This window comes from Bufo bufo, chromosome 5 (assembly GCF_905171765.1).
Source record: "Bufo bufo chromosome 5, aBufBuf1.1, whole genome shotgun sequence".
Classification (NCBI taxonomy): domain Eukaryota; kingdom Metazoa; phylum Chordata; class Amphibia; order Anura; family Bufonidae; genus Bufo; species Bufo bufo.
The window spans coordinates 24689902-24711180 of NC_053393.1; the positions used below are offsets into that span (position 1 = coordinate 24689902).

The following is a 21279-nucleotide window of genomic DNA, read 5'->3' on the forward strand; positions in this document are numbered from 1 at the left end:
TCAGCATGCATGTAATCAGGCACGCCGCTAGTAGTTCATTTTTCCTATATCTGATGACTGTATAAACCTCTACAGATATTGATCGGGCCCTTAAGGTGACCCTAGAGTCCCGGGTCATCACCGCTAATCCAGCTCACCTTTCAGATCATTACTACTGGAAGCTGAACCCTAGAATATAAGGTGCCAGGCTGAGGACTTCAAGAGCTGGCCAATCTTAAAGGGATCCTCTGCTTTGGACGATGTTTGCTAGTAGCGTCAATAAGTGGAAGACACTTGTCCTCCCAGGACACCTTGTAGTCGGCTGTAACCTGTAGTGGAGGCCCCAGCAGCACCAAGACGGGTAAAGAGGAAGGATGGCGCCGATACTGGTGGGGGTCTGATCCTTCAGATCCCACTGATCGGCAGGGATTTCTTTGCTTTCACGGCTGTTACAGAGCAGCGCACAACTATACGCAACATGAATGGGGTGGAGCCCCATGAGTCGGCAAAGGCGCATGTACAGATGCATGACGTGTTACCATTTCCCGCGGCGCCACCACAGGGGAAATGAAGCATTACACAGTGTCCTGACACATCAATAGTCTTTCCGTACAATATAGGACAGGACAGGTCCTCCAGAGCGAGAGACGCTCTTTGTAACTGCTCTGGCTAAGAGATTAAGATCAGGGAGAGGATTCCCCCCCCCACTTTAATAACCCTGAACTCCCCAATAGGGTGCAAGAAAGTGTATTTTATAAACTGGATGACCCCTTAAAAATACAAGATAGTTTAAGGGCATTTTCTTCTAAAATAAAAACACATTTTTTTTATATGTGGCTCTCACGGATCCTCCGCCGCTTCCGCTCAAACACCGCTTCTGTCCCCAGTGCTCTCCACTTCCTGGTCCCGATACAGCATGAGGGAAAGAACCAAAGCCCCTCATCCAATCACTGGTTGAGGCGGGTCTAGGTTGCAGCCTGTGATTGGCTAAAGGTCCATCTGTAGCCAATTTTCTGTGTGCCGGGCTGCGACCAGGAAGTAGAGAGCAGAGGCGGCCGAGGTGCATCAGAACGGCAGAAGATCTTAGAGGGCAAATGGAGTCTTATTTTTAACCCACTGTGAGCCATAAAGAATAAATAAAATACCCCTGTACAACCCATTTAAAAAAAATAAAAATAAAATTTACAAATTACAAAAATCGATCACAAAATGCTCTGGATTATTGGACAGACATGATAAAGGCTAAAAACATTTATTTAAATACACTCTGCCAAAGATAGGGCATTTTCTGGAATAGCCCTTTAAATCCATACAAGATGCACACACACACTTACCAATCTGCAACAGAACCGGTGTCACCAGTGCAGTCTCCATAGCGTAGCAAAACTCTCTACCAAACATCACCGCGCCATGCATGACCCAGAGGCGGGTCGGGATACGGTCAATAGAGACCTCGCTAATGGTCTCATCCCGACTCTCGGTCTCTTTGGGCTCGTCCTTCTTCAGCTTGGCCATGGTGGGGTCCTGGACTTGCATAGATTCCGATTCGGCGCTCTGAGGGGCCATCTTCATCACCACAAAAATAGATCTATATAATTCTTAGAGGCTCTATATAAATATTAATACTATATATCTGCAAAGATAAATAAAGACTTCTTTGTTCAGCTTGCCACACGTTCCTCGTGCAAGTAATACTTTTGACTCCGCAGTGCAGGGGCCTCCGCAGCTTTGTGAGGGTGCGCAGGAGAGAACGGGATTTGGTGCTAATTCAATCATATGGCTTAATGGTTTACTGTGAATTAGAGTTAAAAATCCATAATTGCCATTCAGTTAATACCAGTTTCATAATTTCTATAGAAGAAGTGGTAAAATTCTTGGTCAGGCGGTGGCAGGCTGGGAAGGCGACACACACAGGTGATGCACTGTTAATCCCCATCGAGCGGCTGATAAATCTGAAAAAAAGCAAAAACAGGCACCATATTAGAGGACGGAGTGGCGAGAGGGTGTTGTGCAGGCGAGAAGTCCTGGCCAGCTGGCGAGAGGGACATAGAACTAACGAGGTACATAACAAAAACAGGCAAAGAAAAAATCCTATCGCGGTGGAGAATAAAAAACACAAAAACAAAAATTTTACGATAAAAGGAACATTCATTGGAGGGGATGCTGGCGGATAAAACGATAAGATGACCTTTGTGGGAGAAAGTTGTTCATCCCATGCACAGATCTAACTTTAAAATGTGTAAATCAGGATATAAGTAAAATTTTTGGACTACACCAGCCAAACACATGGTATAGCTGTTGCCAGCTGTTCCTCTCAGCCTCCTAATAAACAGAGAGCATGTAGAATTTCAGTAGAAAGAGGCATCTGAGGCTTACCACCCAAACAAAGAATGGGGCATTTAGAAATTTAACATGCTTTCCTTCCTCCCTGGCATCTACCATCCTCGAAGGTTTCTACTCTCTATTTTAAAAACTAAAGAGAGCCATATATGAGACGCCAATAGCCGTTTCTCCCGACCCCACTACAACATACTGAGAAATTCATCATGGTGGATCTTTCTTTCCTCTCAGACATCTGCTGCTGGAGACATGGAAGGCTTCCATCATTATAAGATGGTTGGCCACTTCCACAGAAACCTTGTGTGTGGCCGGCTTAGAACCCCACAACAACTGCAGTACCAAAATTCCGACAAGAAAAGGTGACAACCTTGGTGACGATAGTTGGCAAGGCTTCCCTCCTCTGCCTACATTTGGCATGGTTTATATTTCATGCCCAATGATTAACCAATCTGCAACTCCCTTCAAAAGGATGGATAATATTTTTGGATCTTTGACACCAGATCTAATTGTACATTTCAATGGAGTCCTTTTTGGGCAGGGTTGTCCAAGACACCATGGCCCAAACTCAACTAAAGGTCTTCAAAACCACCAAGAGCGTTGGATGAAGCTATGCGGTAACGATGAAGCACAACATAATGAAAGTGAATGGAGTCAAGTTTAACCGCGGGTTGTGGCAACGAGAGTCATTAAAAATCCAGATCTGCTTGAAATCTTGTGACTTTTGAAGTCGTGGAAGCTTGCAGTTTGCGACACAACCCCACTGACTTCTGCTAGTTCTAGGTCTGCACCAAGATCTTTGGTCATGAGATGTGCCCCGACCAAAAACTGCAATGTAGCCGTAGCCATAATGACTACCAGCTTTAAATTATTGCTCGTGATTTCCTTTTCCCAAAGTGACAAATCTCCATCCTTGTGAAGTCACCACTGTCCTGTCGAGGGGCAGAAAGTGGCAGAGTTATCTCAGTTTCCTGATAACAGCGCTCTGACGTATGGAGCCAAACTCTCCCAGAATAGAAATCTCTGTTCTCCACTGGGACTTTATTGAAGTCACTTCATGATTTTCTCGGCAAGAGCGACTGACTCACCGCTGACTACATTCTGCCCGCCTTGTTCTTTCCCAAGTCCGTGTGCTCAGGAAGCGGAGAATCATTGTATCAGTTATTGTAGGAAGGGCGAGAAAGTCAAGCCTGGTATTCATAGACGACCCATTGCTGACACACACTACTCGCTAACACTAAAAACACTAATGGGGGCAGTAAGGCTCAGGGGGTGAAAGTCTAAGGCTACTTTCACACTAGCAGCAGGACTGATCTGACAGGCTGTTCACCCTGTCGGATCCGTCCTGCCACTATTTCGCCATGCCGCCGCGGAGCTCCGGCACAGCACGGTGAACAGCCTGTCGGATCCGTCCTGCTGCTAGTGTAAAAGTAGCCCAAGTCTGTCTTAATGATAGCGGAGCTTTGCATGTCATACAAAATCACATTTACCGTAGTATGCATAAAGAGCAATTCCAGTGATATACAGATATTTTTACCGTCAAATGCATATTTTTCCATCATTGGATCCATTTGCTATAATACTGATTCCATGTTTGAGCCATTATATGTCACGGAAGGTGTACAGAAAACTAGAAGACACAAAATGAAGATCCGACTGACTGGATCCAAAACTAAGGAACCAAAAGGGATAGCCCTGCAACAGACCTGGCTCTCTCCCTAACTGCTCAGCCTATGCAAAAATCTCAATGGTAGATGATCGCATATCCTCGTACCTCGACTGTATAACACCTGAACACCCTATAATAGTGAGGGGACACGGCCACCGGCTCCCTACACTTGATACGGAGGGAGTCAGGGTCACCTGGGATCCAGCAAACAGGGAAATACAAATGAATAAACAAAACTTATCTGTAGAAGACTCAGTAGTAGCATCTAGCATGCATACACTCCAGGAAGTTGTATAAACCGCTAAGTGATGCAGTATGGGAAGGGATTTAAAGGGATGCAATCAGTGCAACTACATGACAGCTGAGAGAGGCTAACAAGATGAGAAAATGAAAGCAAAACAAAAGGAACCTCAAGGAGGAGGTTCTGAAGGACGTCTGTCAGAGCTTCTCAGATGTCTGGTGGTGACATTATATTCTTGTACGTAGGAGGCAGTATTATAGTAGTTATATTCTTGTACATAGGAGCAGTATTATAGTAGTTATATTCTTGCACATAGGGGCAGTATTCTAGTAGTTATATTCTTGTACATAATAACAGTATCCAAAGACAGACTGAAAGGGACCTTAGATTGTGAGCCCCATTGGGGACATCTTGATGCTAATGTCTGTATAGCACTGCAGAATATAGCAGCGCTATATAAGTGCATAAAATAAATAAATAAAATCCTTGTATATAGGAGGCAGCTCTTTAAAGAGGACCAGTCACCAAAAAGTGCAATGCAATCTGACAGCACCATCTTAGAGCAGGAGGAGCTGAGCAGACTGATGTATATTTCTGTGGGAAAAGATTCAGTAGAACATCTAATTTAGGCTACTTTCACACCTGCGTTAGGTGCGGATCCGCACCTATAATGCAAACACTTGGACCCAGAAACACCAGTGTGAAAGTAGCCCTATTCATTTATATTCTCAGCTTTTTTTCTACCTCTGAACAGCTATCAGTACAGAAGGGAGGGGTTATCAGGGACTGATAGCACTGTGTGTATCCAGAGATAGTAGTCACTGATTACACCTCCTCCCTGTACCGATAGCACTTCACAGGGCTGCAGATGTAAATGTAAAAATTAAACTTTACTGAATCTTTTCCCACACACCTCTACATAAATCTGCTCAGCTCCTCCTGCTCTGTAATTTGGTGCTTTCAGATTGCACTGCATTTTTTGGCGACAGGTCCTCTTTAATACGCACATGGAAAAAAAAAAAATATATATATCTGTGTGACTAAGGCCTCCTGCACACAAACGGTCCAGTTGCCATATTGCGGACCGCAATACACAGGCACCGTTCTGTGTGCATTCCCCATCACAGATGCGGACCCATTCACTTAAATGGGTCCGCAAATCCGGAACAGAATCCTACAGAAGCACTACGGAGTGCTTCTGTGGTGTTCCGTTCATCCATTCCGCAAAAAGATAGAACTTGCTCTCTTTTTTGCGGAACGGGCGGATCACGGACCCCTTCAAGTTGAATGGGTCTGGATCCGTCCCGGAGGCCGCAAATACACGAAACGGAACACATACGTTTGTGCGCAGGAGGCCTAAATCCTGTAAGAGGGATTAGCACATTGGACATGTAGACCCAGGGGTACATTTATTTATAGGTTCCCCCTACACCTCGAGCTGACAAGAACTGCACCAATACAATACGTAAAATTTTAGAGCATAAATAGGCGTCACACACACATAATGCGTAGATTATAATGAGACGTGGGGCGGATGACACCGGGGTCATCTAGTAAACATGAACAATGTCTTCAGCTTCTTCTCCGGGAGCCTTGATCACTGAGAGGTCAGAGGAAGATTAGGATGTTCCTCTCATAGCACAAGCCCTGAAATCAACAACTTCCTCTATTGTCCTATTTTTTTTTTTTAAATATGAGAATCGCAGCTGCCAATCCCCGCGACCTACCCCCGCACCCCTGCGCCAAACCATTAGGCGGTGGTTTACTGTAAAATGGGAGCCCACAGCTCATACCCACCACCTCAAAGGGCATTTTTTTTTAGGATTGGATATTTACTCGTTTTGGGTTAAAAAAAAAAAAATTCAAATCAGTCTTTATAAAAGTGTTCAGCCACTTCTGTGTAACAAGGGTTAAAATAAAAAAAAACTCTGTTTGCAAGCCGTGACTTTGTTTTCTTTGAATCCAGTCATCTGACGGCACATCAGTCTGATAAGAGCTGAGCTATGAGGAGTATTTAGGAGGTTAGGAGATCAGAGCGCGACAGGAGCCAAGTGGGGATTCAAAGAAAACAGTCACAACTTACAAATAGACTGATTTTTTTTAACCCTTTTATCTCAGAAACAATTAAACTTTTTTTTAATAAAGACCAATTTTTCCCCCCCAAAATGAGTAAAATTAAAAAATGCCCCCCCCCACCAAAGGTATTCATAGCCTGTAAGGGGTAGGATTAAAAATTTTGCACTGGAGCCTCGAGTTAGTCTCTAGATGTAAGCAAGAATGCTCTCATTCACTGGCAGCAAGCAGAGCTCTTGTGAGGAATGTCTATTAGAAGGTGCAGAACTGTTCACCGTCACTTTATTTTTATTACATTGGACCCCCTTTAAAGTAATAAAAGTTGCCTGCGGTACAATAATTGGAGCCCATTCATATGGCCGTAGTTTTCTGTCTGCATCGATTCTACAATTTTGCGGATCAGATGCGGACCTGTTCGTCCATTCCCCGAAAAAAAAAATATATATATATATATATATATATATATATATATATATATATATATATATGCCTGTGCCAGTCACGGAAGAGTTAAAGCTTTGGTTCTGACTGTAGTAGATACTTACAGCCGAGATCTGCACTAAGTGATTGCTGAGATGTCATCGCTGCACAGATAATAGCCGCGATATCTGGCGGCGTTCTCCCACGTAATTGCAGCTTTACTGTGTATTCCAGGCAGTAAGGAGGCGCAAGCCTAATACTCTGCCCCGGCCTGCACCACGTTCAGCCCCCTGAGCAAAGAGCAACTGGATAAAGGGGCCTGGGTTGCGCTGGGTCTGATCAATATAGCTGCAGATTTTAGCATTTTACGTATTTTTAGTCTGCATCACCCCAGAGCCAACATGAATGACTGCAGGAATGTTTTAAAGAGCACCTATCAACAGGATCAACCGCATCAAACCAAGCATACCAGTCCACAGGGTTGATCCTGCTGAATGAAACAATACCAGTCTTGTGAAAATCGGTTGCAGCGTTCCCAAGAAAAAAAAAAAAAAGATTTGTATTTGTGCAAATGAGGGCATCCGTGCACAAAGGGGCGGGGCCTATCTACTCTGGTGGCCACGCCCCTTGGTACACTGAAGCCCTTTCCCGCATAAAAGTCTATTTTTTTGGAAACGCCACAAATGATTTTCACAATACAGGTATCATTTTAAACAGCAGAGTCATCCCTACCAGGCAGTATATGTGGTTTAATATGGTTGGTCATGCTGAAAAATGCTGTTTAAAGGGGGTTCTCGGGGGAATAATGAGGAGTTGTTAGCAAGTGCCTGCAGCCTACCTGGCTAAAAACAGAAGACTTACCTGCTCCCCATTGCTCCAGTCCCTGCAGTGTTGACCCTTGGTGCAGCATGGGCATAGTTACATGCTCCACTGCAGCCAATGGCGAGCTTCAGCAGGGATGTGTTGCATGTGACCATGCAGCACTGGATGTAAACGCAGTGGAGACAGCATTGTAAATAAGCAGGTAAGTATAAATCTTCCGTTTACAAAGGCAGACTGCGGGCACTAAAAACTCATTTCCGGAGAACCCCTTTAAAGGGGGAAAAGCTGCAGGAAGTGTTATGTACTTTGCATTGCAAAGTGGAAACCGCTGGGAATAAAATCTGGTGAAAATCTGCAACCACACCGTGGGATTGAAAATTCATTGCATGCCCTAAAGTCGGTGCAAATTTTTGTTACTATGTGTCTGAAGGGTTTTGTAAAACCCCATTCATTGACATTGCACAGTAATTTGCAGCAGGGGAAGATTTGCACGAATGGAACCAATGAATTCCTGAAGTTTGGACAATCTGACCAATACAGAAACCCACATGCATCTGTTCCCACACTAAAAACACCCCAATCGGATCTGCCGGGCTTAGAAGATTTGCAAGATTTTCCTCTCCCCCATCGCATGTCACAATAGCCATGTCCCCTTATGGGGCAGAAATCCTCAGCAAATTGATCTATTACACGATATTCTGCTGCTACTTACGTGTGCACCTACATAAACAGGAACCCGAGATTCGAGGCTTTGGTTACACGTTGGGATTTCCAAATTTTACTGGCCGATCCTGCATTTAATGCCCTGCTAAAGCTGGTGTAAGGGCTACGGCCTCATGGGATGTGAACGGAGCAGAAGAAATTGCAAGGTGAAAGTTGCAGAGAACATACCTTAAAAAGGTGTTGACCTACGATAAACAACTTCTCCCATATTCAAAATAGAGGTGAAGGTCCGACTGCTGGAAGGCATGCCCGACCACTGCTCCACTTTAGTGATGATTGGGGGGGTCCCAGTAATCGGACCCTCCACTGATCAGATACTTATCATCTGATCGGTTCTTAGGATGGAACAACCCCCTTAAAAAGGTGCCCATGAAAGTCAGGTCGATTTTGGTAGGACTTGCTGACCATCTTAAGTGTATGGGGTTGACCAGATTTTCTCCCAATGGCAGATGCCAGGGCAATGAAGGATCGAATCGTTTGTTTTCAACATGCCCAATCCCATTTCACAGAGGTAACCCCAGAGGGGTATGTCAGCAGATTTTACCCTTTCCCAATTGAGAAGACATGCATGTCCGGCCAAGCCAAGTGTTTATGGAGGGAGTCAGAAAGAATATCTGTTGGCCAAATAACCAATTATAGTCCTTCATATGACCTGGACAACATACAAAACAGACACCAACACTGAGTAATGAGACGTCTGGCTTACCCATGCCATCGTCATGCTGCATCTCCTCATGCCGAGAGACAGGAGTGCGGCCGAACGAAAGCCAAAATACCTGCTACGTCTTAGTGCCACCTTTTATAATGGCAATTTTACCAGTCCGTGCAACAGTCCTGACCCCGCATTGTTTTGTCAGGTCTATGCTCCTACTGTCTTCACAAAACAATGCTGCAAAGGTTAAGTGCTCGCCCTTGAATGACATTGGCCGCTCTTGGCATTTCATGAGAATGGAGGGCAGTTATCAGCGAGCGCTCTTCAAGTTACTTGACATTTCAGCACATTAAACTCTATTCAGTTCCAAGAGGACAGTAAAATGCCATGGCCAGGTTCTCCTCTCAACATAGGAAGAGCCACCTTTGTAATGGTAAAGCGTGGGTGGTGGTGGGGAATATTACATGTCCTCCAAAATGGTAAGTATGGGGGTGTCTGTAGGGATCATATGTCCTTCACGCTGCATACAGTAGACCCTTTCTACCAAGCAATTCTGAACGTTCACAGTCGTAAATATGGCTGGATCTAGCAACCAAGATCTAGGTGGCTCTTAAGCCATCTATACAAGAAAGTAATGAGGCTTATCAAAGATAACAAAAAGGACTAGGCACAATAAAATCTGGTAGCCTCATCCTAATCTACCCTGACATCTGTTGACACTCAGAAGATTGCAGATTCCACTTTGGATAGGTTCTCCATGGTAGATAGCTGCAGGTTTTCTAGTGAACTGAAGCTTAGGAGTGGTACTCTCTTAAGGAGACCAAATATGTATGAAGACTTTGTGATAATGCTCCATGAAAATATGCAAAGAGGTATCTCCTAGAGAAAGAACAGTCTCGCTAGTGCCACCTTTCAGAAGGGTCTCCCTTTGAGACAGTATCCAACCTTTTAACGTTAACAGGGAAGCTAGCCATCTTGCTTGGCAGTCACGTGCAACCAAAGATCCCCCAGGTAGATATTTTTGGCGACAGTCAAGCTGAGGTTGTGTTCTTGTCTCGCGAAGCAACGTGACCATCAGCAGATGCTATGTCGCAACGCAATGCTCCAGTCCAACTTCAATTTCCACATCTGCGTAGAGGTTTCCTGGCCAGTTCTGACACTTAGATGATGGTGCCAGACAATTCTAGGACTTTCCCTTAGATCAGCTTATTCCCTCAGGATATTCCCTGAAGAACCTCAGAGGGCAAGAAAAATAAAGAATTCTGTAGTGTCCTTGTCCTACAAGGGAGTGTTGGGCCCTCAAGAGAAAGGGGCACTTTGTAGAGCCTCAAAACTGTGGTAGCCTCCCCTTACCTTTCCATCATCTTAAAAGGGGTTATCCAGGAATTTGAAAGTGATGGCCCATCCTCCCGGGAGTGGGACCCCGCTGTTATTCAAAGAGGCTGCTGCACTCTGTGCCATTCGGCCTCTTCCTAGGCCAGTGATGTCATCATACAATTGTCCCATGGCCTAGGGCAGTGGTGGCTAACCTCCGGCACTCCAGCTGTTAAACTACAACTCCCAGCATGCCTTGTTGCTCTGCTCTTCTCAGAACGCTCATAAAAATGAATGTAGCATGCTGGGAACTGTAGTTTCACAACAGCTGGAGTACCGGAGGTTAGCCACCACAGGCCTAGGGGAAGCTCAGTCCCATTGAAGTGAATGTATGGCGCTGTGCTCGAAAAGCTGTGAATAGACTGCAGCGCTCACCTGAGTTCCAGTGAGCGCAGTGGCCTCTTGTAATAGCTGATCGACGGGGGTACCGGGAATCTCCCCCCACCGATCTGATATTGATGACCTACCCCGAGGATACTCATGCTACCAGAGAAGGGCGGAGGTAATTTGTTTTTACATACAGAGAGAACAGAGGGCTCCCCATGGGCGGTCCTACCACAGAGATCTAAACCAATAAGCAGGACAGAGGGCTAGGGTCAAGCTGCAATACTAGACCCAATAGTATGGATGAGAGTTGGTATATGGGGTGCTGCATTTAAGGAGCCGCCGCCCTACGTTTTGCCGATTGGCTGAGGTCTCGGAGGCCGACCCCCACAGATCACACCTTGAGGATTTCAATGTTTGTCACGGTTCTTCACGATTTAGGAATAACCCCTTGATCAAGTGGAACAAATAGGACCACAGTCAGTCCTGAACGACCACAAAATATTCAATTTATTAGCAGGGCACAAGCGCAGAAGAATTCTAAATCTCCTTGGACCATTAATCAGGCTAAATTTTTAGCCAAAAGCTGCTTAGCTCACTGATTTAATTACCAGCTGTAAATACACGGAAATCTGAGCGTGGCCGGAATCCGAGCAAGTGGAACAGAACTTGTTATGGGGGCACCGCTAAATAATGTCAGGCATCATGGCTTGGGAGGGGGAAGGGGGCGCAATCTGTCGCCTGGAATGTGCTTGGCTCAAACACAGCTCACTATAGAGCATGATAAAGACAGATGTAGCAGAGCCCATTTGGTTCATGGGCATGTAATGAGCCTTTTGGAACCATCTTCTCAAAATCAATCAGTCCAATTCTTATCTGTCGTTTGGGGAGAACTGGGACGACCCACATACATGTCAAAAGATCGTCCAGGGCAGACAAAATTGGCAGATTCGGCTGTATTAAATCGAATGTGTACACTCTGTCCTAGTATTGCCGAGAGTTTCTAGCTTATCAGTAAAATATTATTACATGGGGCTTACAGCAGAGCTCTACATTAAAAAGGAGCCGCCGGGGAAATAATTTCCATTGATTGCGTTGCACTTTGCTATCACAGGTACGGATAAATGATTTATTTTATTTTATAACCCCCGTGGTAAAATTCTTCACCTTTTTCGGGTCCCCTGCATGGCAATATAAACAGCAGCAGGGTCTATTCAAAGGGGTACCCAAGTCAGAAACATGAATCCCAGATCCTTTTGATGGAGGATAAGTGTTAGATTGGAGGGTCGGCCATTGACGACCCCATGTAGACAAAGAAGCGGTCAGAGAGCTCACCATGGTCATGTGAGATGGGGAAACAGCTCTCATTGTCTGAACATTATGTTTGTTTAAAGAGGACCTTTCATGGGGTTTTAATTCATGGAGATAAAATACCTGTACTTATAGGGTACCCCCCCCCGCTGATGCTGCCACCCTGCCTGATTTTTAAAAATACTACTCGTACGCCCCGCTGTGCCCCCCTGCACTGTTCCCGCTAGTATGCTAATACTGAGCATAGGTACAGGAAGAAGAAGAAGACACCAGGGTTTCTCAATGGGAGTCTCCTTATCCCTTTCTGTGCCGCGATCCAATCACAGCGGAGAGCGTCACAGCCAGGGAGAGAAAAAAAAAGTAGACGCTCATTGAGAAACCCTGGCGTCTCCACCTCCCTGTACAGATGGTCAGTATTAGCATACTGAGTGCGAAAAATACAGGGGGGCACAGTGGGGCGTACGATCGGCAATTTAAAAAAAATCAGGCAGGGTGGAAGCATCAGCGGGGGTACCCCACAAGTACGATTAATTCAAAACCATGAAAGGTCCTCTATAAATGAAGTTAAATGATCTGGACTGACATTCTGCTGTGTGGCCACAAGATGCCGCTGTTTCCTAAGCACAGCTACAGACTGCACATATATCTCCATATTCATGAGTGGGGTGGGGACACACACACACACAGAGCCTGGAGAGGAAAGAGCAGCCATCTTAGAGTGAGACTGTAAAAGTGACCAGCTGATCGTGTTCAAGACCCTGATCCTGTCCAAAAAGGAAGGAAGATTGCTGCCAGGAACGCTGATGAGAGCAGAGGAATACAGCCACATACACTGCGGTACCGCATGCTTGTTGGAGAGACATTTGTTCTGTTCAGAGTCACCGGCGGAGGCAGAGCAGACCCGGGTCGGTAAGATCGTGCACGCACCTCATCACCGTATTGGCGCCTAGAGACTGAGACCAGGCCTGTAGTTAGTGTCTGTTTGTGTCAGGCCACAAGTGTTACGACGTTCATTGCAAGGACTCCATAACTTAGTGACATTTCACATTGGGGAGCTGATAAAATTCCCACAAACTCAAGCCAGGCTGGCATTTTGCTCAGAAGAAATACACAGGCACATGCTACAGGACCAGTTATGGGAGGGGGAATACTGTAGATCTGTGTGAGATTGTAAGCTGTTGTGCTGCACCGCAGGCTAGCCCATACCACACACCCATACAGGTATTCTTGTTCTTTTAGGGTAATAAAAGGTAAGGTGTGGCAGTTTAGTAGTGCCAGCCAGTAGGTAAATTACTGCACTTTTCTCCTTCATCCATCGGAGGGCGCCGTGCAGCACAAGGGTCTCAGCCTGCAGGCTGGGTGTATGTAAATTGATTGTATGTTCCCAGCATTTGGGGTTGTGTTTATTGCCACATTTAAGTAAAATTCTGTTCTGGCAAAAGCTGATGTTGGGGTGGCTTTCCTCGTTCGTGACTTCACTGTATGCTGGGGAGCCCACCCCGGTAAACAGCTTACAGTCCTAAAAGGACTGCGATTCTACCATAAAAATACTCCTTTTTTTGCTTCTTGTGTCCCATTTGGTGCATCTGGGGAAGGGCTCTAGACAGAATCAGTCACCTTCCCCCTCTGGCAGCTGACAATATAGTCCCTTCTTACTTCCCATTCAGAAGGAGTCTTCTCAGCTATGCTGCCATACTACTGCACAGACCCTGCTCCTCTCCTGACGAGCAGGGCAGAAAGCTTTATCCTATTGGCTGCCCTGCAGGGAACACAGGATCGTTATGCAGAAACTGGGCTGTGGGGAGAGTGACCGAGCGCGTCAGACCAGCACGCCACTCATTAGACGGATGTGTACATTGCTCTAAACTGTCACCACCAGGTGGCGCCATACTATGTGCATAAATTTACAGCAGGTAGCGCCATATTATGTGCAAAAATTTACACCAGGTAACGCCATACTATGCAAGTAAATTTACAGCAGGTGGCGCCATACTAAGTAAATTTACCAGGCACCAATCATTTATTTATTTTTTACCAGCATGTCAGTGGCAAAAGTTCATTTTTTATGGTCTCTGAAAAAAAAAGTATATCAAAAGAAGCACATGGGAATTCTGGAAGGACGGTAGGCCACCCTAGGCAATGAGTGCATTGTGTGAAACATTCATCCCATTCAACACCGAGACAACGGACATATTTTACTGTAACCCTAGAGCGAACGATCATTTTTTACTGGTATGAAAGGGAGTGTCAGGAGAGGAAAACCACAACATGCTCGCAGTCAGCACAACACCAAGCCCTAGGTACAAGAGATGGCGGCAGACGCACAGACAGGATAGAATTTCCATTAAGGGCATTTTTTCTAATTTTGCATCCAGTAATTTGCATGACTGTATATGAGCCGGGTAAGTAATCCAGGGGCCACCGTAGGCAGGATGAGGCTTAAAGGAACCTGTCAGCAGGAAGTTCACTGATAAACCCGCCACAGTACCTTGTAGGACTGGCTTCGCTGAATGTAATGATTCCTTTCATTTGGTGATCCAGTGCTTCATTCTGGAGAAAAAGTAATTTTAATTTGTATGCAAATGAGCATTAAAAAAAAAAAAGGGACTCCAGCGACCATCCAGCTGCATAGACACGTAGCCGAGGTTCACCTGATTAAAAAAAAAAACATTTTTCTTTTATTGATCTGAGGCTCCGTTCTCGAGTTACGATACATTTTCTTAATATACAAAATTAGGCCTTTGGTGCAATGAGGGCGTCACCATTGCTCTTGCTGCACCCAAGCTCCACAATTTTTGTGGCCAGCCCCTGCCTTGCTGCTTTGACTGACAGGTCCAGGAATTGACAAAGCAGTGAGGGAGGGTCTGACCACAGAAGGGAGCGGAGCTTGGGTACAACAAGAGCAATGGTGATGCGCTCATTGCACCAAAGGCCTAATTTGCATTTTAAAAAAAAAATAAAATCTGTATTATTATAACTTGGGAAAGGAGCCTCAGATCAACGAAAGAAAGACAGCGTTTTAATCAGGTGAACCACAGCCATGTGTCTATGTAGGGAGGTCCCTGGGGACAGATTTCTTCATTCTGGAGAAAAGGACTTAGGCAAATGAGCCGTTAAGTGCACAGAGGGCGGATCCAAGCCTCTGTGCACATGTGCTCCTCCCACTTTGTTAGCCCCCTCCCTCTCATTCTTGATCAATAAGGTCCCATTTCTGCAGTCATTTCCCCAGGTTCTATCAGGAAGGAGATGGAGGGGCTGGCAGAGGAAGCAGGAGGAAGGGTGCACATAGAGGGGCATGGGTCTGCACTAAACTACTCTTCTGCATATGAATTTAAAGGGGGTTCTCCGGGCTTTTTAATACTGATGACCTACCTTAGGATAGGTCCTCAATATCAGATCGGCAGGGTCCAACTCCCGGGTGTCAGACCCCCGCCGATCTGATATTGATGACCTATCCTGAGGATAGGTCATCAATATTAAAAAGCCCAGAGAAGCCCTATTGTAATCCCTCTGACTTGTTTCATTCAGCTGAGCTAGTCCTACAAGGCACCGGGTTGGGTTTTATCTGTGGATCTCCTGCTGACCGGCTCCGGTGTTGGCCCCTAACATTAATAATCATTTAGATTATCGTTCCCGATAATCTGGCCATGTAAACGTGGCGCCCATCACCCGATGAACAATCAAAAACGTGGTCCTATCGTTCGTGCAGGCGCTCCAATCATCGTTCCTGGGCAGTAGATTGTGCTCCCTAAACAGCAATGATTCTGTATGGGGAAGAGAGATCACAATGGCGATCCCTTGTCTTTATACTGTGGAGGAGATCACTGCATGTAAATGCCGCGGTCTCCTTCACTGAACGAGCAGACGACTGTCAGGAAGGAACACTTCTTTCCCAACAAATCGGCCTGTCTAAACCTGCCTGAACAGTCGGAAATGGTCAGATAGCAGATGTCGGGAGAGATAAGCATTGGGCAGTTGGATTTCAACATGCCTAATCCTTTTACACTCGAGTAGATTTGGTGTATGGCAGTAGCTTTCTACAGGGCCCATGCATGCTTGGTTGAGCCACGCATGCAAGTGTATGGAAGATCGAAAAGAGTGTTTAGGGTACTTTCACACTTGCGTTAAACTTTTCTGGTATTGAGTTCCGTCCTAGGGGCTCAATACTGGAAAAAAACTGATCAGCTTTATCCTAATGCATTCTGAATGGAGAGCGATCCGTTCAGTATGCATCAGGATGTCTTCAGTTCAGTAACTGTACGGTTTTTGGACGGAGAAGTTACCGCAGCATGCGGAACACTTACATTATTTTACATTGAAATGCATTAATGCCGGATGCGGCCCCAAGTGTTCCGGTTGTGCGGTCTGCGCATGCACAGACCTTAAAAATGTGAAAAAGATAAATACCGGATCCGTTTTTTCCAGCTGACAACCGGAGAGACTGATCTGGTATTGCAATTCATTTGTGAAACGGATCCGCATCCAGATTCATCTACAAAGGGTATCAGTTTCCATACAGACGGAACTGCCTGCCGGAATCCAGCAACGCAAGTGTGAAAGTACCCTTAGGGGTTAGGGGGAAGAATGTATAAACCCCATGTAGCTGTTGCATCTTGGTAGATTTCAGCACAGAATCCATTTGCAATGGAAGCCAGAAGACTGTGCATGATCCTCATACAAGCATACCCCAAAATTGTGTACTGGATAGCGGTCAGCTGCCCTATGTGGACTGTAAGAAAAGCTGCAGGTCTGGAGCACAACTAGCACCAAGATCAGATACATAAGCCCCACATTACATGGCAGAAGACAGGTCCCCTGTAGGCACGGGACCCGAGTGCAGCTACAACCTCTGCTATATGCCAGTCATTCAAGGATAGGGCGACACTGAGGTACCCTCTGAATTTCGCCTCAAGAATCTGTGGCTGGACAGGATCCCAATCGTAGCGTATTAATATAGGTCGTCAGTCTTTATGGCAATAAATCAAAAATTAAAAAGCCAGAGCAGAAGGTAGAAAAGAATGAGAGATTCAGCTTCTGCACACAGAGCTAAAAAAGGGAGAAATATTTCAAAAATGCTTTTTAGCGAATAAAAATAAATAAATAAATAAATGCAGCAGAAACTGTAGACGCCACGTTCAGGCCAATATAGAAATCCTAAGATACGAAACATACACATTCCGTGGGGGGGGGGGGGGGGGGTGTCACCTGGGCCAGGGTCTACGTGACAGACTCTACCCCTCCTGAATCTCAGGGACCATTTGATGCCCATTAAGGTGAGTAGAGGGGAATCAGAGATCACAGATAACCGTGGCGAGTACCACAATGAAGGGCAATAAACCCACCAGTTTGGCATGGGAGAAAATGAGTTCCTCATGGCAGGACCAGTGGTGAAAAGTGTTGGCTGGCAAGAGCGGAATATTCCTTCCCCTGACATGGCAAGTCAAAGGGTTCCATTGGTGAATGGATATATTTTTTTGGAGGGGGGTGATGGTCACTGGAAAGACCAGACCCATCATTCAGTAAACAATTCATTGAAAATGGTGCTTCGTTCTGAACGCTGTGTAGGAGCTTTCCACTTCCGCAGTCCCTGTGCTCTCCTAATGCACTCGTCGTACATTATTTATGCAGATAAGATACGTCGCCAATCACCAAGAACTCTCCGGCTGTACATGGTGCAGGAGATCGGGAGGTCATACCTCAGAGTCCCACTACTCAAGTCAAACCGTCTGCTTGGAGTCTAGGACAGGATTGTGAGGACCAAGTAGTAAGCTCCTACACAGTAAGCACTGATGCGGTGTATATGGGCCACTAGAAGACGGTGGTGGCAAGACTTTTGGTGATCATTCCTTCTGGTGCCAACCAAAAGCAATGGAAAATCTGTGTAATGGCAAAGCATCGCTGGTCTACAAGCCTGGAAGCCAGTCAAGAACATGTCCAACAATGGACATTTAAACTTCCAGGCAAGGTAGGGGGTCAAGATTGTTTAGGTCATGTGCATTGTGGTTCGGCAGTGGCGGCAGGCACTGCAGGTCCCAATATGCCCAGCTTCTTGTTCTGGGCCTTCGCAGGGGGCCACGATTGTTCTCTCGGTTCTCAAAAATGATCAAGTGAAACTTTCAAATGTGGAGCGTCACATTTTTTGTCCTAGGAGTAGGTGCTGTATTAGTAACCTTTGGATCCCTTTTGGTTAATTGTCTAAGAGGAATCTCATGAGCCTCTTTGGGAGCCAATCAGCAGAGAGGGATGCATACATCCGTACATACCCAATAGCTGCCCTGGTATGTCTCCACGATAGATCCTCAGGGGCTTTCCCTTTAGGACAACCCCTGCACATACATGTATGCCCTTATATGGTATATGGGAAGTTCCCAGCTCAGGACTTCGATCAGCCAGAGGGGACAGGCACTAAAGGAAGCATCTCTACCATTACTACCACTGGCAGACAGATGATCATAGGGTGGGGGTGAGGTGTTGTATCCGCCACTGGACCAGTAACTGATGACCAGCAGATCCTGATTTAGACAAGGAGCTATAAAGCATTTTTTGAGCATTAATTTTAATATGACAATATTGCAGAGATATTCGGTTGTATCTGGACCTTTAAGAAGCTAGATATTGTGAGGGGAAACATTAGACGCAGAGTCCACAGATCACTGCAGTCCTGGCCGGTTAATCCTGTGGACTCATTAGTCAGAAAACACTGCAGCGTGGGGTTAATTGATCCTTCACAGAGGGGAGGAAATGCCTGGGGATTTTCTTTCCTACAGATCAACACTTCTGAGCCATAAAAAAAAAAGTGACCAGAGAAGCAAGAGTTCCAATGCAGCAGAGCCGTGTTTGTCATTTGGCTCTGCTGCCAACACAGGACTGCACACACCCAATGCGTCACCAGGGTTACCGTGCATTATCTTTGGTGTTCCATAGGGCTGCAGCTAATCCTACACTATCAGAAAGCTGCCAACGTGCAATATCAGATTTTTACATAGGACTGCAGTATTTTCCTACTACATTACCTGTAGTCGTGCATAAAATTACTACTTTATACATGCTGATGCTTTCATGACACTACCTTTAGTTTTACACAGGACTGCATTACAGGTACTCACAGGTTCCTGATGCATGTAACACCTTCTGCATTATCGGTTCTGACAGGTTAAGGCCTCATGCACACGACCGTGCCGTTTTTTGTGGTCCGCAAACTGCAGATCCGCAAGCCGCTTGTGTGCCTTCCGCAATTTGCGGAACGGAACGGGCGGCCCATTGTAGACTTGCCTATTCTGGTCCGCAAAACTGACAATAGGACATGCTATTTTTTTTTTGCGGGGCCTCGGAACGGAGCAACAGATGCGGACAGCACACGGTGTGCTGTCCGCATCTTTTGCGGCCCCATTGAAGTGAATGGGTCCGCATCCGAGCCGAAAAAACTGCGGCTCAGATGCGGACCATAACTACGGTCGTGTGCATGAGGCCTAAATCTGTAGTTTTACATAGGACTGTAGATAACAGCTACTGCAGTATTGATACTCACAGGTTTATGATGCATTCTCTCTGGTTTTACGTAGGACTGCCAGTAACACCTATTGTATTATCAGTACTGACTGGTTCATTCTGGAGGTTTGCATAGGGCTGCAGGCAACATCTACTGGATTATAGTTACTCACAGGTTTATGATGCATTATCTGTGACTTTACATAGGACTGCCAGTCACATCTACCACAAGATCTGCAGTATCAGGCTATGCGAGCAATAATGTCCCAAAGAGTTAAATGACAAAAACTCCACTCTGCTACATGCGTACAGGGAAGGAGGGCCGTTTACAAGGCATCACAGGTCCAGTCGGAGAGAACATCTGTTTCCTAAAGCCCCCGGATGAGCAGGACCCCAGACACGTGCAGATCTTACCCGAACCACCGCCAGGAAGCATTAAATGGAAGTCCTTGACACCTCAGGCCGGCAGCATCCGACCGCAGCAGAAGACAGGTCCTAGTGGTCCAGCCCCAGGTTCTGACCAGAACCTCTGTTTGCAGAGGGCACACAAGCCCATTGGCTGCAGCTGCTGGATAGAGGGAGGGTCTGGAGAAACCAGGAGGTCGCACTACCCTCCTACCTCTGCCGCACAGGACACGCCATGTGAAAAACAAGAGACGCGCTCCACAATGACGATGAATGAGACCAGCACACATACAATGAACAGAGGGCCGCAGCGGACCATTGCTGGGAGCCTGCAGCACATTGCTCACCGAGGGGAGGGATGCTCACAGACATGTACCAGCGGCAGCAGCAAGACGTGCGAAGGATCAGCAGGTTTAACCCCTTAATGGATGGGAGCAGATTTCTATGGCAGATGATACATGTACTCACGAGAAAACAGCATTTTATATATCAGTAATGGACACAATAGGGCGGATTCCAGGGGAGCAGTGTTCAGATCTGATCGCATGTGGCGTAAATGCTGTGGATCTGACGTCATGGATTTGCGTGCGGTAAATCCACACCATTTTACACCGTCAGCAAAGCGGATGAGATTGCAAGAAATTCGGATATATACGTTTCACTCCTTGCAATGAATAGCAAAGTTCGGAACAATTCCACAGCAGAATTTCCACTGCTAAATCACAGGAAAATACACAGCCAAAATTCCAACCCGTGTGGCCCTATAACGGTTATATTCTTGTACATAGGAGGCAGTATTATAGTAGTAATATTCTTGTACATAGGAGGCAGTATTATAGTAGTTATATTCTTGTACATAGGAGCAGTATTATAGTAGTTATATTCTTGTACATAGGAGGCAGTATTATAGTAGTTATATTCTTGTACATAGGAGCAGTATATAGTAGTTATATTCTTGTACATAGGAGGCAGTATTATAGTAGTTATATTCTTGTACATAGGAGGCAGTATTATAGTAGTTATATTCTTGTACATAGGAGGCAGTATTATAGTAGTTATATTCTTGTACATAGGAGCAGTATTATAGTAGTTATATTCTTGTACACTGCTCAAAAAAATAAAGGGAACACTTAAACAACACAATGTAACTCCAAGTCAATCACACTTCTGTGAAATCAAACTGTCCACTTAGGAAGCAACACTGAGTGACAATCAATTCCACATGCTGTTGTGAAAATGGGATAGACAACAGGTGGAAATTATAGGCAATTAGCAAGACACCCCCAATAAAGAAGTGGTTCTGCAGGTGGTGATCACAGACCACTTCTCAGTTCCTATGCTTCCTGACTGATGTTTTGGTCACTTTTGAATGCTGGCGGTGCTTTCACTCTAGTGGTAGCATGAGACGGAGTCTACAACCCACACAAGTGGCTCAGGTAGTGCAGCTTATCCAGGATGGCA

At 45.7% G+C, this 21279-nt stretch overlaps 1 protein-coding gene across 2 annotated transcripts in view; it reads right to left on the reverse strand.

Annotated features, from left to right (window-relative positions):
- Positions 1 to 21279, reverse strand: part of SLC45A4 (solute carrier family 45 member 4) — a 98846-nt gene that overhangs the window by 52563 nt on the left and 25004 nt on the right. For both annotated transcript variants that reach the window (XM_040433340.1, XM_040433341.1), the window contains exon 2: positions 1314 to 1931. In XM_040433340.1, coding sequence (XP_040289274.1) covers positions 1314 to 1551 — 238 coding nt within the window. In that variant the 5' untranslated portion in view covers positions 1552 to 1931. The remainder of the gene's footprint in view (positions 1 to 1313; positions 1932 to 21279) is intronic.